The sequence below is a fragment of the Paramisgurnus dabryanus genome, chromosome 4, assembly GCF_030506205.2.
Source record: "Paramisgurnus dabryanus chromosome 4, PD_genome_1.1, whole genome shotgun sequence".
NCBI classification, from domain to species: domain Eukaryota; kingdom Metazoa; phylum Chordata; class Actinopteri; order Cypriniformes; family Cobitidae; genus Paramisgurnus; species Paramisgurnus dabryanus.
Genome location: NC_133340.1, coordinates 41,933,828 through 41,951,272, shown reverse-complemented (window position 1 = coordinate 41,951,272; position 17,445 = coordinate 41,933,828). Strand labels below are relative to the sequence as shown.

The window sequence follows — 17,445 nt, the reverse complement described above, 5'->3', positions numbered from 1 at the left end:
TTTGAATGTTCATATGTTTTTATTTCAGTTGATAGCACTGAATTGATATTCCTGCAATTTTCCAGAACGACAGCAAACTTTATTTATAGATCACTCTTTATGTACAATATGTTTATGTGTGTATACAGGTTGGAAGTCTTGGACCATGACATGTTTTAAAGAAGAGGCTTGTGGAAACTGGGAAGCTCCAAAAATGTTACTATAAAAGTACAACAAAAGTTATATCTAAAACTATGCTTCTCCCCACTCTTGTAAACTACAACAGATTTGTGGGAGAAACATTTCCTTCAGTCATCCCTGAGATTCCCTCTCATCTCACTTAATATCCAGTTTTGGCACTCATTTGAGATTCAAATAAGACTTGATGACCACTGAAATGTTGTGCATTAGAAGGGGTTTGCATAGCAAGGGTTAATCTTATGGGAGAAATCACTGCTTGAAAGAACACCTGCTCACTCGCACTGAATTTATTAGAACAGTAGAGGCTAGCAAATCCAGATATTGTATGCATCATGTGCAAGAAACTTATAACCACAAAATGTGCATGTGTAGGAAAAAAAGAACAATTATGAAATGCATAAGTTATACGTTATACTTCTGAAGATACTGACTATATGTATAAGACCAAGCTTCTATAGAGCCACACTGCTCTCTTGTGGGCATGCTGTGAATTACATTACTAACTGGTCTATAAAAAGAAAAAAAATGTTCTTGAGAATTACACCCAGTGTAGCAAAATTATGATGTTTGTGTAAAGCCATTAAATTAAATCAATTTTTTATTATAGGCTGTATGAATATATAACAATAGCTAATTGGCATATTCATCACAACAGCTCAAATAAAAGGTTGAAATTAGCTATTTTTCAGTAGCCTACCATCAGGATTATTTTCATTATTTGATCACATTGCCAGAATAGACAACCATACTCAAACCTTTCTCACATTTCAATAGTGTAATACTTCACATACTAGGCCTTCAGTGCTTTGCCCCTAAAAGCTGTGGTGAAATAATTTGCATCCTTAAATGCTCAGCAATATTTTGCATGTTTTTCAAAAATGCTCCCAAATGCAAAATAAGCAAAAACACCATGTTTTAATAAGCAGTGGATTAAAAATTAGGAAAAAAGGGAGGAAAAACAATGCAGCATTAATATCAATGCTTTGGATTCTGTGAGTTAATGACAGATTGTATGCAGGTATCCTAATTAACTTGTACATTAATCATAACCATTAGCTATACCCAGTGTTATACATTATTAATAAATGAGTTAAAGTATACTACAACTTACATAGATAATCTTAAAGGGATAGTTAACCCAAAAATTTAAATTCTGTAAATGTTTATACACACTCTCATGTTGTTACAAACTTGTATAAATGTCTTTGTTCTGATGAACACGAAGGAAGATATTTTGAGAAATGTTTGTAACCAAACCATTCATGAGCCTCATTCACTTCCATTGTATTCTTTCTCCTACTGTGGAAGTGAATGGGGCTCATGATCGGTTTGGTTACAAACATATCTCAAAATATCTTCCTTCGTGTTCATCAGAATAAAGAAATGTATACAGGTAGTAACAACATAAGAGTCAGAAAATGATGAGAGAATTTTTATTTTTTGTAAACTATCCCTTTAAATAATGATAACTCAGCTTCTTATTAATTATGCAGGCTACTTATGTCACACCCAGTAATATCTCACTTAATCAAAATAATTCGCATACGTTGACAAATTGGCCTATTGGATTGCAGAGGCACATGTGTCACACTTCAGTCTCTCGGGTGAATATACTTGAGATAGAAATGTAGCCTATTTGTTTTATTTTGCAACATATCCGATGGCAGAATAAGATCCGCGAGTCAAATGTAAATCTTTACCGCTATCTGATTACCAAAATTCGCCACGCAGCCGCGCTGATCAATTTACCGTATCCCTGATCTCAGCGGACAGCTTCGGCTCCGTTCGGCTCTTTCCGTCTTCATCAGTATTCTTACCGTGTTCGCTGAATTGAAACGATTCTCGGGGACGGAGCCGCAAAGGAGGAGGGCAAGACTCCCGCATCATCTCTCCAGCACCATCACCACCGCGGTACCGGAGCTGATTTTACCGAGAGCCTCTGTCTTTTTCTACTTGACAGTTTTAACATGTGTCGACTCTACATGGTGTCCGCTGTTTTGTGAACAGTGCGCGTTTGGTGGATGTGGTCGCGTAACGCGTGGATAAGCTGAAGACGATGATTTTGTCGGGTTTCCTATTCCCCGCGTTATGGGGACTGGCGCTCGGCGGATCTCCAAGCGTCCAAATCGGTAAGAGCACTGTACCTGTCTTAGCTTTAGATCCCTGCCATTAATCAACGTTTCATACATTCGACGACACCAAACGTCCTAACTGATGCCATATGAGATTTTAACGATTTAAATGCTGTTATCTTACCATATTTGGGATGCAATGTTTGGTAAATCATAATTATTTTATGATTTAATAATGTTTTAATTGTTTTTTTCCTCAGGTGGTTTGTTTCCCAGAGGAGCAGATCAAGAATACAGCGCGTTTCGGATTGGAATGGTTCAATTCGGCACGGCCGAATTCCGCCTCACTCCTCACATTGATAACCTAGAGGTGGCCAACAGCTTCGCCATAACAAATTGCTGTAAGTCAACATGAGTTTTATCACAATAATGTATTTCACAGATTTAAAAATAGGATGTTGACATGCACAGGTATGATTCGAAGACAGACTCTCTCTGTTTTATTTATGTATTCAGTTGATACCCGAAATGCTGTATTACAGAACACTGCAGAATTCTTGTGAAATCTCTTTTTGAGATTATTGTCTGCATCGTCTACAAGTAGGCTATTATAAACGTTGGTGTGTTATCCGTTCATTTACGATACCTAAGGACCACTGGATGTTGCCAAACAATCGTTAATTGACTCAAGCAACTTGATTCAAACGACACTGAGCTGTGATACATTTAGGTTGTTGCTGTCTGGGTGTCAGCTATGCCTTGGGAAGATGATGTTATATAAAGCATTATTTTGGGACTGTGATGATTGGCGTTCGCGCCGCCGTACTGTAGCAGCATGATGTTGGTTTCCACAGTAACGGCGGAGAGGAGATGGCCCCGTTTCACAAACATCTGCACCATCTGACGGAAAATAAAATAAACCCGCAGTTGTTGTAGGTGTCATTTTTCGAATGAATATTTGTACATATCAGTATTTGATTTGCAATAATATGAACGTTTATGACAAACGTTGGCAAGGCACGAGGGTGTAAAATGCGTGCGTCCCTCCCCCACGAGTCAAACATCTAAGGAATGTAAAATCAGTACGATAATGAAACGCCGGGTTTATAAAAACGTATACCGTTCGTGTCTCCTAAAAATATGAAGGGTTTTGATTAAGCATCTTCCAAGAAAAGCGCATCCAGCCATGCTGTTTTTGAATCTAGTCGGCCTGTGGTGAATGATTATAAGGTTGGTGAATGTTTGGCTACGATTAGATTCTTTGTGTTTTACACCCGTATCCGTAATCATAAATAGAAACTGTCTATGTAAAGCATGGAAATGGCAGTCAACATGAAAATTGTAACGCAAACGCGCTCTGACAGGCACGCGTATGTGAATAGGCTGAGGAGAAACTTGACATGGCCACGTATTCCCCACCCAAACCAATAAACTGAAAGAGTTGTCTTTTCTTTTGATGTTGAATACTGGTGCGTGCTTCACTGCGACACATCCGTGTCACAGCGGCCTGAACCACGGCTGATTCATCCGAATGGCCTGCGCGCGCCCACGTTCCCCTCCCTCCCCACGCATGCACAGCTGCACCGTGCACGAAGAATCTCAATTTGGCTACACGTAGGCTACATGTCTTGGAAATTGCTTAGGCTTTTGATCATAAGTAGGTTGTGGGAGTGGGGTTGTAACTGCGTTTACGTTTAAAAGCCTTACGAAAAAAGTCATTTGAATAGGCTACAGTGTATTGTAGTAAAACTATATTCATCACAAATTTACCATGTTTTCACTACAGGAACCAGTTTAACCATTATATTAGTGGTAATACAAATAGTAATCAGTCCACCATAAATAGTTACTTTTTACCATAGACCTATCATTTATGGTTCCAGCAACAACATAAACAAATATTTGATAGCAAATGGCTTTTGTGGCCCAAACTTAACCTCCGGTAGACTTTCGCAAATATATTAATAACAGTCCCTATACAGTAAATTATTTTTTGATAGCAAGCAAAATACTGTAAATAATCACTAAATTATTATAGTTCAAATTATAGCTAAAGTGTATCAACTACTACGATTCTTTGCATTTAAAGAAACACACACAAAAACAGCACGTTTTTCATTGCAGACACAAATGGCCATGTTTAACATTGTATATTGAAAGATCTGTGGTGTATTTTGAGCTGAAACTTTGTAGTCACATTCTGGAGATACCAGAGACTATTTTTATATTGCTGTGGAAACACCTAGCGCCCCTTTAAATGAATGTGTAAAATTTGAGCTGCAGATCCTTGAATTCTCGCCAGTCCACCAATCTCTTCGTCCATGCTCCCGATCTCCTCTTGTCTTTAGGAAACTTAAATATTTTTAATTTTTGACAAGGTATTTGTAACAGATATCAGTTTAGCCACTACCCAGACCGATTAACAAAAACGGCCGCAAGTTAACTTCGGGCCAGGCGCATAACCGTGACAATGTGCACACATCAGATATAACATCTATATAAGGCTGTGTTTGTATGTGCAAATGTGTTTTCAATACCTGCATTAGCACACATGCCTGTTTTGTCAAATATTTTCCATAGCCTATAGATACTGGTCTTGCCAAGCCTCCAGCTTGTCATCATATAAGATGCTTTCAACCTAAAGCAACCCTCCATTGTAAACTGTAAACCTACTGTTCAAACAGTTATTACATGGCTTGTTTTGAAATCCTTGTTTATGACTGGTCAGTCAGAGAGTTCAGTAATATTTGTTAATGTGTGTAATTCCCATTGTTTTCATGTTTATTGATTTTTTTTAAGGTACTTGATAAAATAAAATGAATCTTTTCTGGGATTATTTTGTGACAATGACCAAAATACATTTCGTCTGTTTGGCAGCCACACTCCAAAACTGAATTCTTGATGAATTTTAATTGCTCATTGTACAGGAAATGTAAAATATCGTAAAAAATCTTTTTATGCATCGTAGCAAAATACATTAAGACCTATTTTCAAAGAATTTAAGTGTGTATGTTTATTATTGTGTATGTAGAACATGAATATAAATGTGCTTTGTCTTACTGCAGTGCCTTCAGTTTTATAAACACTAAATTTTACATGTAGAAATTCAGAAATAAAAAATTTATTGTGATTATGTTTTAATAACATATTTAATTAGCTTATGTCAAGGTTGATGATAATATATTATAATAATATATTCTAGTATCCTTTCCTTCTTGCACTTAATAAAAACTGGCTACATAAAAGTATATTATTCTTTATTTAAGGCAACGCCTTAATATTTCACTTGATTGTAATTTTTTTGGTTACTAAAATATCTCTCTTTGACTGTTGCGAGCAGCACTTTATTGATGAATTTTTAATAAAGATCTGAATACATGTTTCATTCAGCCATCAATTGGAGATGTAACATTTTTCCTGATGACCTTGCATTTAAATGAATTAAATGACAGTGTAGTGTGAAGTGGATTACAAATTCTCAATGATGAAGATTGATAGTTAAAGCTGCTTTTTTATAAAGATCTTACGTGTTTTAGGTTTAAATTAGGTTTTAAATGCAATTTAGTGGTCTCAAACTTTCTGACTCCATTGTACAATATATATGTGTTTTTTTTCTAAATGAAGAAAACTCCTTAAGTAAGTGATAATAAGAAGTTGTATTTTTTAACATTTACTTAATGCATTAGCTAACATAAACTACCAATGACCGTCTACAGCATTTATTAATCTTAGTTCATGTAAATTTTAGCATTTACTATTATACCATTTACTATGTAAGGAATAATTGACGACGGGCCATTGAATTATAAGAAAATAATGCACACCCAAGGTGCAATGAATGCTGTTACACCGCGGGTGTGCATTATTTTCAGATATTTCAAAGGACCGGAGTCAATTATTCCTCTTATACCACGGTTACCACAAACATTGCTCTGGTGCCTATTTTTAAGACATTTGACAAGTTAGGTGTGCGGTTATCAGAAATTAATGCATACCCACGGAACATTTCTCAGCCAATCAGAATACAGCATTCAACAGACCCGTGGTATAATTAATATTATGTTTACTATTATGCTATTATACCATATTATATTATTATTTAAATTAGAAGCTTAAACTGTTAATATAAGTTAATGCACAAACCAACATGTATAATTGTATTGAAATTAACTAACATTAACAATTAATAAATGCTAGAAAATTATATTGTGTGATTTGTTTGTTCATGTTAGTTGATGTATTTACTAATGTTTACTAATACAACCTTATTGTAAAGTGTTAACAGTTTTTCTACAGGCAGCCAGTTGTTATCGCAGAAATAAGCCCTCACAGTGTGATCAGGATTCGACACGAAGCGGAGGTTATTATATCACACTGAAGGGGCTTTTTCCGCAATAACAACCGGCTGCCTGTACATTATCCCATTTATTATACAGCTATTATCTCATAAGTAAGGTAAGGAACATTAAATATTGATTTGAAATATTTTATTTGCTCATTTTTAACAAATGCAGACCTTCTGCGAGGAAAACCAGTTTACTTTCGGTTTTATGATAAGACAAGACGTTTAAATGTCACCAACACACTATTTGTTTAAATCATTTGTAAAATTAGCAAAATGATTTGCAGCATCCAGTTTATTGTGTTATTAGTTTTGAGCAGTTGTTATCTGGGAATAACAAACCTGCAATTGTCACAACTGGCCAATCAGAATCAAGCTTTCCACAGCCGTGTAATAAAACAACTTAACTAATCTAATGTTGTGATGTGTAAAAAAATGGACGCATGGACACATAATGTATGCTATCAGAATTTATAACAGTCTCTCACAAACCTCATATATATATATATATATATATATATATATATATATATATATATATATATATTCACACCACCATGTCCAGAAGGGGATTCACACATTTTTTGCTGAAGACAGAATGAAAAATGTGTGACTGAGCATTTTTTTCCCTTTCTGACATTACTTCAATCCCACCAATCTGCAATCACCTTGAGAGGGATAGAGAGAGAGTGAGAGAGAGAGAGAAAGAAAAAGAGAGAGAGAGAGGTCAAGGAAAGCAGGGGTTCATTCAGAGGGGTTAGTTAATCAGAACACAGTCATGTGAATGAAGAATGTGTGTGATGATTTGATGCTCTGCAGAGAATTGGGAATTTTAAGTGTGTGTGCCTGCAAGGATTACCTGATCATAACAGAAGCAGCACATTTATGAAGGTTAAAGAAGATTGTATGTTGTTAAAATAAATGAGGTTATCAATAAGTCAAAAGTGACAGAAAGGAGTGCTGAACACAAAGATGGTGAGATTATGTGATCACACTGAGCGTGCATCTGGGTCCTTTACTCTTTACTGGGTCCTTTTAGGACCCTTAAAATCTATTGACAGCCATCATTTCCTTGTTTTTCCTATTAAAACAGGAAGTTTAGGGGACCTTATTGAGGAAGATTTTGTTACGTCACACTAGCTACGTTTACATGCAACCAAATAATCAGTTTGTAATCATATTGATGGCCTATTGTATTAAAAAGCCTTCATGTAAACACCTTATCAGTACGATTGAGGTCAATCTGATGCAAATTTCGATCATATTGAAAGGGGTGGTGCGGTCCAATTTGCAGAGATGGGACCAAGTCACACATGTGCAAGTCTCAAGTAAGTCTCAAGTCTGAATTTTCAAGTCTCAAGTAAGTCCCAAGTATTTTTTTTCTTGGGCAAGTCAAGTCGAGTCACAGGCTATGTCAAGTCAAGTCAAGTCCTGTAGTAGGTCAAGTCAAGTCCAAGTCAAGTCATGTCACCTTATTATTGTAATTTTACCTGCAGAATCTGATCTTAATAAAGATATATAGAATATAAAGATATAAAGAAATACTCATGTTCAGTAAAAACATCATGGAATCAAACAAAATTGTAATCTCTTCCGTTCGCGTGCCTACATTTGAAATAACGAACTTGAGCGCGCAAAAGACGTGACATGTGAACCGGCCCTAACATTGTAGAATCCAGTAATTTGTCTCTGTGTGTGTTCAGGTGGCAAACTTAGACACAGTAGCCAAGTCTCGTACCGCTCAGATCAAGGGAAGTATTTTTAAGAAAATAAATCAAAATAATTTTGCCCACATTTGTCCCCAACACGGTATGATGAATTAATGGCTACTTTAGCTATTATTACATTAGCTAACTACCAACTAACCTTCAAATGACAAACAAAATTGGAGGTTGTCGTCTGGCTGTCCGTGATTTTAATGTTGCATGTCTTGCAACGCACTGTTTGTCTTTTGCCATCGTGTTGAAGCTGAAAGCGATGACCCCCGCTACCCCTCCGGCTGACATGTTGATATCTGTTCTAAGTGGGCGTGGTGTGCGTAAGGTACAAGAGGGCATAACTGATGATAGTGTCGTGATTCAGTCATGACAACACCATTCTCAGCCTGCGCTCCAGCTGGGTCAACTTTATTTTTTAAAATAGTTTATATATTTTAAATTCAAACTGAAAACATGATGTGATTAACACTCAAGTCATTCAAGTCATCGTGTCTCAAGTCAAGTCAAGGTCCGAGTCTTTAACTTCCAAGTCCGAGTCGAGTCTCAAGTATTTTATTTTTTGTCAAGTCACAAGTCACAAAAATAGCGACTCAAGTCGACTCGAGTCCAAGTCACCAAGTCACAAGTCCCCATGTCTGCCAATTTGTGATCTGATCAGCAGGAGAAAATGACACATGTAAACGCGTGAATTGTAGTATTTTCTCAATCGGATGCAAAAATACATGCGCAGAACAATTGAGAACACGTCAAGTTCAAGTCTTATATTTACCTCATATTTACATATCGAATGATTCACGTCACAGAAACACGCAATGGCAAAACGCATTATTAAGGTAATGGGGTCATGTGCTTTACATTCTGCAGCATTCATGTGTACTTTCATAACATTGGCTACATAAAGCAATAAAATAGCATTGTGCCTTTTGAAAATTGTGTTTTCATTGCCTATATCTGAAAAGAAAAACTTTTTCCAATTCCGCTTTGACTTTTATCTATTTGACGTTTCCACCAGTTGTTTTTTTCTCCGGGTTAAAGATGAAAGGATTTTGTTGATTTGTTATTGGTATTTGGGCTGTGAATATTTATTGGGATGCTTTTGGGGTAGTTTTGAATGTCCAATGGGATGGCTTTGATTCGCGAATCTGGCAACCTTGGCTGTGCGCTTGCGCAGACGTTCGGTTTGGATTATATATAATGTACATGTAAATGAACATTTTAATCAGATTGCAATGTTTAGGGTGCATGTAAACTGTATTGTCGTAACCTTCAATCAAATTAAATTAATTCGTATTGACATTTTGTGCATGTAAATATAGCCACTGTCCCACACATTTTAAACTTTTAAGTTGCAGGTGGTTTTAGAAGACAGGACATTGTTATTGTAGAGAGAATTTGATTGGGCAAAAACCTGTGTAGTGCAACAAGAGTCAGCAATACTTTTTGATCCTAGAATGGACTAAAAGATTTCCCAAAAAGAGTTCTTCTGTTTATTCCCAGATTAAATTAGATTTTAAACCTAATTTTTTGGATCAGACGTTTGTGTAAATTCTGTGTGTAAAGGAATATACATGAAATAATCATTCTGTAGTTATGGAATTTATGAGAGACTGTTAAGCTCTATCAAATTTACATTTGTCCCAGTAATATCTTCATATTCAAATTACAAATTACAAAATCATAGTGTTCTGTTTATGCCCAGTACCCAATGCAATACAAATGTAAATGCAGTTGCATACTGTAGCTGTCTTGTTCAAGGTCAAACCCACAAACACCCATAATTTTTAACTAACACTGATTGATGGATGGGCTGTCTTGTCAATTACCTTTAATGTTTATGTCAATATAAGTTGGTAGACCAAATCTAAACCCTAGTTTGCCCTCTTTTAGTAATGAGGAGATCTATAGTACTACCAAAATTGTTCTCTATGTACATTTTATGTCCAACTAAAGCTATAGAACAGATACAAATCCGTATTTTTTAACTATTTGCTTTATATACGTTTGTTGAGATTAGGGGCCCTATCTTGCACCCAGCGCAATTGACTTTGTCAGTGACGCATGTATCATTCGTATTTTGCACCGGCGCACAGCGTTTTTTTCCCTCCACAAACGCACGACGGCAAACTAGGGAATGAACTTGCGTTCCCTGGGCGGTTCAGCGCAAAAAAGAGGCGTGTTCCGGCCCAAACCATCCCTGATGCTGTTTTGCAGTTTCAAAAAACAATTGCGCCACTGACCAGAAAAAAAAGTTTAAAGTCAGTGGTGCGTTGCGCGTGGTTCATTATGCTATTTTAAGGGCGCATGCTTGACCATAATGTTTAGCGTGCACAACGCGCATACACTTTGCATCTAATCTACACAGATGCAACAGTTATTTTTCCAAATCATAAATTGTTACACTAAAAAATATTAATACACGAGATAAGGGGAATCATAGTGGTGAGCATTGTGTTGATAGTTTTTATTTATTGTGTGGCTGCGTTAAAAAAATTCTCATGCAAATAACGATTAAAATATTTTCATAAGTTAATAATAATAAGTTTGTTGTGTGGCTGTATTACGTTTATTTTATGTAAATAATAATTAAAATGTTTTCACAAGAAACCTTAATGTATGTGAACTTGATTTGTAAGAGTACTTTGGGGTTGGACCTTGCTTACGTTTCTTGGGTCCGATTTCAAAGCCCCCAAACCCTTTCAGCATATTTCTCACGCCGGGAAAATAGCAACAGCGCCCAAGATCCGCCCACAAACTCACTTGCGCGTTGCGCTTCGCACTTGCGTTTCAGATCGTTAAAAGGGCCCTAGGTGTCTTTAGAGACATTTTATTAATAGCTTTTATTTAGCAGAAATAGTAACATTTCCTCATATCAGTTTAAATATGGCATAGAAATTCACATGCCAAAATTTCCTACTGTACTGACAACTCATTTAGACAGCTAGAGCAATTGACACACAAGTGATTCCCAAGTGCACATATGTGCAGCCCCATTCACACAGGCATGTCCCTTAAGCCCTGATATGTGGCAATGCCAGCTCAGAGACCGAAGCAGAAGCTCTCTCCTAATATCTTGTAAATGCTAATCCAAGTCTCATATTCTGCACTGTTTGAAGATCACTCTGCATGAATAAGGTCCACATGGTTTATGAAGATTTGTCAAAGCACATTCACACATTCATGGTTGGTGGATGTTAAACAATGCTGTTAAACAGACTATAATTTTCAATATTATTTTTATTAAAGGAATATCATTAAAGTCTGACTTGCTCCATGTTTAAGTGCTACAATTGGGTCCCCAGTACTTCTATCAACCTTGAAAATGTGAAAAAGATCAACCCAGTAACTTAGTTTTGGTAAACCATTCTCTGCAAGCATGTGAAAAAATTGTTTATTGAAATTCGGCTCCCCTTGTGATGTGAGATTTCTGCTTTCTCTGACTCGTCTCAGACTCGTTCCTTTAAAGACTCTGTCTTGACTCGGTCTCGGACCACAGTTAGAGGAGAAGGACTCGACAGAGTCCTCAAGACCAGCGTATTTTTTATGTTCATATAAAAAAAACACACAATAATAATAAAATGCAATGTTGACAGGCATTATTTGAAAATGACATCCCATGGTGCAATGCAAAGATACTGCCATCAGAGCCGTTTATTTAGAAAAAAAGGCAGAAGATGATGCATGTGGTAGGGATTTTTTTAATAATAGAAAAGCATAGTCCATATTAAGACGTTAAGACTGCTCCTCTAAACAATTCCCAATCTAGATTAGTCTGTAGACCTAAATGTTGATAACTGGGGTGATATTAAATCATGAATATGAAAACTGACATGTTTTTATGGTCTTGGTCTCGACTCAGTCTCGACTCCTTGGTTTCGACTCGGACTTGCTTCCTCAAGGAATCGGTCTTGACTTGAACTTGACTCTATTTGAAAACCAACGGACTCTGCCTCGACTCGGTCTCAACCCTTCAAAGACTCGGTCTTGACTCTTAACTTGGCATAGGTGGTCTCGTCCCCATCACTACTGGGGACATCAACGATTTATTTGACATTCTAAAAAAGTCTTGTGAAATGTCCCATTTTACTCTTTCTCCGCAGCGTTTAAAAAAAAAGTTGCCCGCCAGCGTTTTTCATGATTTTCACAAAAGTTTAATGTCTTCCAGAAAATGTTCTTCTTCAAATATATAAACATACAATATACCAAATGAAACAGACCCTCTGCTTTCAAACGAAAAAAAAAACCTGTTTCATCCTACCTTCAGTAGTTCTTTTGTAATCAGCTTTTGAATATGGGTAGGTTTCTGCAAAAACACCACATTTTGAGCAAAAAGCAGAGATAATTCAATTTTTGTGACGGACTTTTCATAGAGATCACATTCAGAGCGATCTTTATAACAGACACGGACATGCAGCAGCTTGCCATAGGGCAATACTTCCGGGTTTAAAAAGTTGCGAAGAATAGCGGTATTGCGGAAAGACGGAAAAACTCGTCATTGGAGGGGAAGAGTTTTCTCTTGATTGACGAGATATCTCGTCAATGGCGGGGAAAGAGTTAAATGAAAATGAATTTTAAAAAACGATTATCATCTTGTCTTTATGTCCTCCTAAAACCATATGAAATGTATTTGTTTGTGAAAAGGAGAAAAGGAGGGGTAGAATCCTTATCTTCTCTTTGACACTAAGACACTGGCAAATAAAGCCATCAAGTAGTTTGTATGACTTGTGTACTATTTGTAGTCTACAGCACGAGTTACAGATAGAAATGTAAGTAATTATTCTCTTTTTAGCAACCGAATCTTTCAAACATGTTAAGGAGCATTACATTTCCGGCTGATGTCAGAGGTATTCAGGCCAATCACAACATACAGATTAGCTGGACAATCAGGGACAGTTTTGTACAAAATCTGTGCGTTTCAAGAAGAAAGGGAAATCTGAAGCTTCAAAAATGTACGGTATGTGGAAATAATGTGTTTTTTGAACCATAAACCATGTGAACACATTGTATTATACCAAATACACAAAAGTTTTCAGCAATAAAATAGGTGCTCTTTAATGGCTGTAATTGCTTGCAAATGGGTCTGAAATGGATAACTGCCTGTTATTTACATCAGCAACAAGTCTCAGTCTGTTATTCAGTTTATTTTAATGAGCGAGCTTTATCTGCTTTCCAAAAAGAAAAGACATATAAAGAAAAGCATAAAAAGTACTGTATTATCTTTGTAGAGAAATCAATTCATCTAGATCATTGTGTCTAGAATGAAAACTTACTTGTAGGGTTTAATGTTGTTTTTGTACCAAGTTAATTGTTTTACTTATAAATGTCTTTCATCATCACTACCTAGCTACTCCAAATGATTTGTGATTTATGTTAGAATTGCAGATGATTTAAGTGGCAAAATAAGAAACAACTAAAGACTGTTTAGGCTGTTGCCAAGGGTTTGAGGGTGTGCATATCAAGTTTGCATAGATTTAATGTGTTTTAAAGGGCATGCTGGATTTGGGAGTGGGTGGTGTATAAGGCATTTCTTTTAAAGCTCAATCACACATTTTCAGATCATATTAAGATCAACAGACTAGGCATCATCTATCAACCAACAGAACTATGGGCCCAGGCTCTTTACTCTTGTTTTTAATCTCAACCTATAACATTTTGATTAGTACTACTGCCCTAATACCATTGAGATGGCCAGCTTACCACTTTCAAGTCAAAGCCATTCGGTGCAGTATATCGTGCAATTTAAATTAACAAAATTAACATTTGTGTGTATGTGTGTGGGTATATATGCTCTGTATTAGATATATGTCGGCCTGAGGAAGTGAGCTTCCCAATGGAGTCTTGGTTCCTCCGGAGATTTCTTTCACATCTACTCAACATCTTAGGCTGCTTTTCTTTGCCACTGTCCCCTTTGGCTTTTGGTTGTTGAGGAATTATTCTTTATAAAACTGCTTGGGAACAATATGTACAGTATTGTGAAAGTGTTATTGAATTGAGAAGTGCAGTGGGACCGATTTTAACTGTATTATAGGCTAACAAGTTTTTACTATTTTAAGCAAAACTGCAATCCTGCCGACTACGCCAACTATGACTATGCTAAATATTTTAAATCTCAAGATAATTTACTTACTAAGTCCAATTTAAATCATCAGCAGTGTTTAGTTTGACCAGCAGTTAATAATATTTATACTATAATACTGTTTATTTTTTCCAGTTTGCTCCCAGTTCTCCAGGGGAGTGTATGCTATCTTCGGCTTCTACGATAAGAAGTCTGTGAACACAATCACGTCATTTTGTGAGACGCTGCACGTGTCCTTCATCACACCCAGTTTTCCAGCCGATGGGCTCAACCAGTTTGTTCTACAAATGCGACCTGATATCAAAGGTCCTCTCATCAGCCTAGTGGAATATTACAAGTGGGAGAAGTTTGCCTATCTATATGACAGCGACAGAGGTAAACACACTTTCTCTCTCTTTGATAAATGTATGCATTCTTTATCATCTTTTTTTCTGAGGCAAGACTTTCACAGTGAAGCTTAGACACAGACTTACACACATACTGTACACTAGAGAATCCAATCAATAGCCCTATTACTTTGTGGTGAAAGCCTTTTCAGGGAAGACCATGTGGGTCGGGAGTGTTTATAGATAAGCACATTTGCTCTTTCTCTCCCTCTCTCTCTCTCTCTCTCTCTCACACACACACACACACACACACACACACACACACAATATTATGCCGTATAATGTTATGTCTGGAGACTGTAAAAAAGATGATATGATGCGTTTTTAACAATAAGCAAGTTGTCTACACTGGATGCAAAACTGCTTTAGTGTTTTTTAATACTGTGGTATATAAGAAGCTAAAACTTATCTTTTGAAATATAATTATTTGGTCTAAAAAATGGCTGGGTAATTTTTAGCCCATACTGGGTAAATATTGGACAAAACACATGCTGGGTTAAAAATGAGTGCGTTTACATGCACAGTCTTACGCCGATTATGCTTAATAAACTGATAACACATGGGGTCATGTAAACGCGTAAAACTGTTTTCTTTAATCGGGGAAAGCCCATATTTGCTCATTACGCCGATTTCGCGTGGCATGTAAACACCTTAAAGAGTAACTAAACCCTAAACCAAATTTTTTTAGTTAATGATCTGTAAGAATGGGGCTTTAATAGTGCTGTTCATTGATTTTAGTAAGTTTTCTGACATTTGGATGTAAAGTGTTTCAATACTACAATATATGGTGTAAAAACGTCTGAGTGCTGCCCTCTTCAGGTTGAACGGTGGCTACTACAGTTGAATTTTCCTATTGGATGGTGGGTCCAAAAAATGACTTGTGACGTAAGCAGGTTCAAGATCACCACGCCCTTGTTACGATCTCACCACACACTCAGTTCGTCCCCTCTATCTCTTTGGGATCTGCCCACTTTTCTTGCATTTTTCAAATATTGCCAGTGGGTGGAGTCAGGCTCTGACCAGGGGTTTAGTTACGCTTTAACCTGCTTTCTCACGGTTTTGTCCATGTGCGCATTACTCCGCGTATGAAAGATAAACGTCACACGCGGAAGTAAGCGCAAAGTAACGCATAAAAGTCTCCGCTGGACTAAAGCAGTTGGCAGAGAAACTGTGAAAATAGAAGCTTATGTTACATTTACTGGTTCTGTAGACACGAGAAGAGATACAACAGTACAGCTAAAGACAGATATGGCGTTGGCTTTTTGATCGACTATTATGTACTATAGGTGGTGACGTCACTGCCTGCGAGAAAACTGATAATTCTCCAAGTACCATGTAAACGCAGTTGTCTGCATAACCGGTTTATTGATTTGCATGTAAACGCATGAAAACAGTTTTCTATAATAAGCAGATTTTTGATAGTTATCTGCTTATTCTGTGCATGTAAATGCAATCATGGGTTATAATAACTCAGCAGTGGTTAAAACAACCCAGCATTGGGTAAGTTTTAACCCAGCAGTATGTTCTGTCCAATAGTTATCCAGCATGGGTTAAAAAATATCCCAGCCATTTTTAGAGTGTTCTAAATTCTCCTTCAGCCTGTATCCCACGTCTAATTTAGTTAGTGTGCTTGAATAATTGCCTGTCTAAAGTCAGGCTCTATAGACAATTTGTGCAAGAAAACAACAACTGGAGGAGGCAATACCATATTATTATTATTATTACCATATTTTGGTAACATTATTTCTGTAAATTCATTTTACCATATTATTTCTGTAAATCATATCTTAACAGCTGTCACCTTTATAAACAATTAAGGCTGACAGGCTACACTGCAAAAATGAATGTCTTACCTAGTATTTGTGTCTTGTTTTCCAATATAAATATTTACGATTTCTTAAATTAAGCTACATTTACTTGGTAAGGAAAGTGGCTTAAGATATTAAGTCTTTTACAAGTAAAAGTATCTGCCAGTGGGGTAAGAAAAAATAAACATAATTCCGCATAAACTTAATTCATTCAACTTAATTTTACATTTATTTTTCTTACCTGACTGGCAGATATTCTTACTGTACTTGTTTTAAGCATAACCTCTTAAATTTCATAATTTATAATTTAAGTAAACAAGACTTAAAATCTTTAGCCACTTTGCTTATCAATTAAATGCATCTTAATTTAAGAATTCTTAGTATTTATACAGGAAACAAGAAAAAATACTAGGACATTAATTTTTAGCAGTGTATTTAGATGCATTTTTATTTGATTTTTACAAAATATGCATTTTTTATATATATTTTTGAATGCTATGTTCCATGTTCCACTTAAAATTGAATTTTAAATTTAGAGAAAGTGGATAATATATAAACCCATACTTAAAAAAAAATCAAATATGCTTAAAGGAACAGTATGTAGAAATGTATATCAATTAATCATAAAATGGCCCTGATATGTCACTAGACATTAATAAATAATTTTCATTTTAAATACTTATATCACTGACAACGGTGTTCTGGTCAGGATATTGTCATTTCAGGGTTTCCCGCAGAAAATTTGTTAGTTAAGGTGGTAGGGTTGGCCGGTTGGGGGTGCCGAGGGCGGGGCAATCAAATGGGCGGGGCGTATGCGTCATGATGAAAATTAAAATATTTTAATAAAGTAAATAAATAAAATATTT

General features: G+C 36.3%; 1 protein-coding gene across 6 annotated transcripts in view; it reads left to right on the top strand.

The window, feature by feature from the left end:
* Positions 1-1,730: 1,730 nt before the first annotated feature.
* gria2a (glutamate receptor, ionotropic, AMPA 2a) overlaps positions 1,731-17,445 on the top strand; it is a 34,674-nt gene continuing 18,959 nt past the window's right edge. For 4 of the 6 annotated variants that reach the window (XR_010527729.2, XM_065254656.2, XM_065254660.2 and 1 more), the window contains exons 1-3: positions 1,732-2,309; positions 2,513-2,653; positions 14,521-14,760. Coding sequence is in view for 5 of the 6 variants with exons in the window: in XM_065254656.2 (XP_065110728.1) it covers positions 2,237-2,309; positions 2,513-2,653; positions 14,521-14,760 (454 nt within the window). In the remaining variant the exon portion in view is untranslated. Of the gene's footprint in view, positions 2,310-2,512; positions 2,654-14,520; positions 14,761-17,445 lie in introns of all 6 variants that reach the window. The other 2 variants (XM_065254657.2, XM_065254658.2) reach the window with 2 other exon arrangements.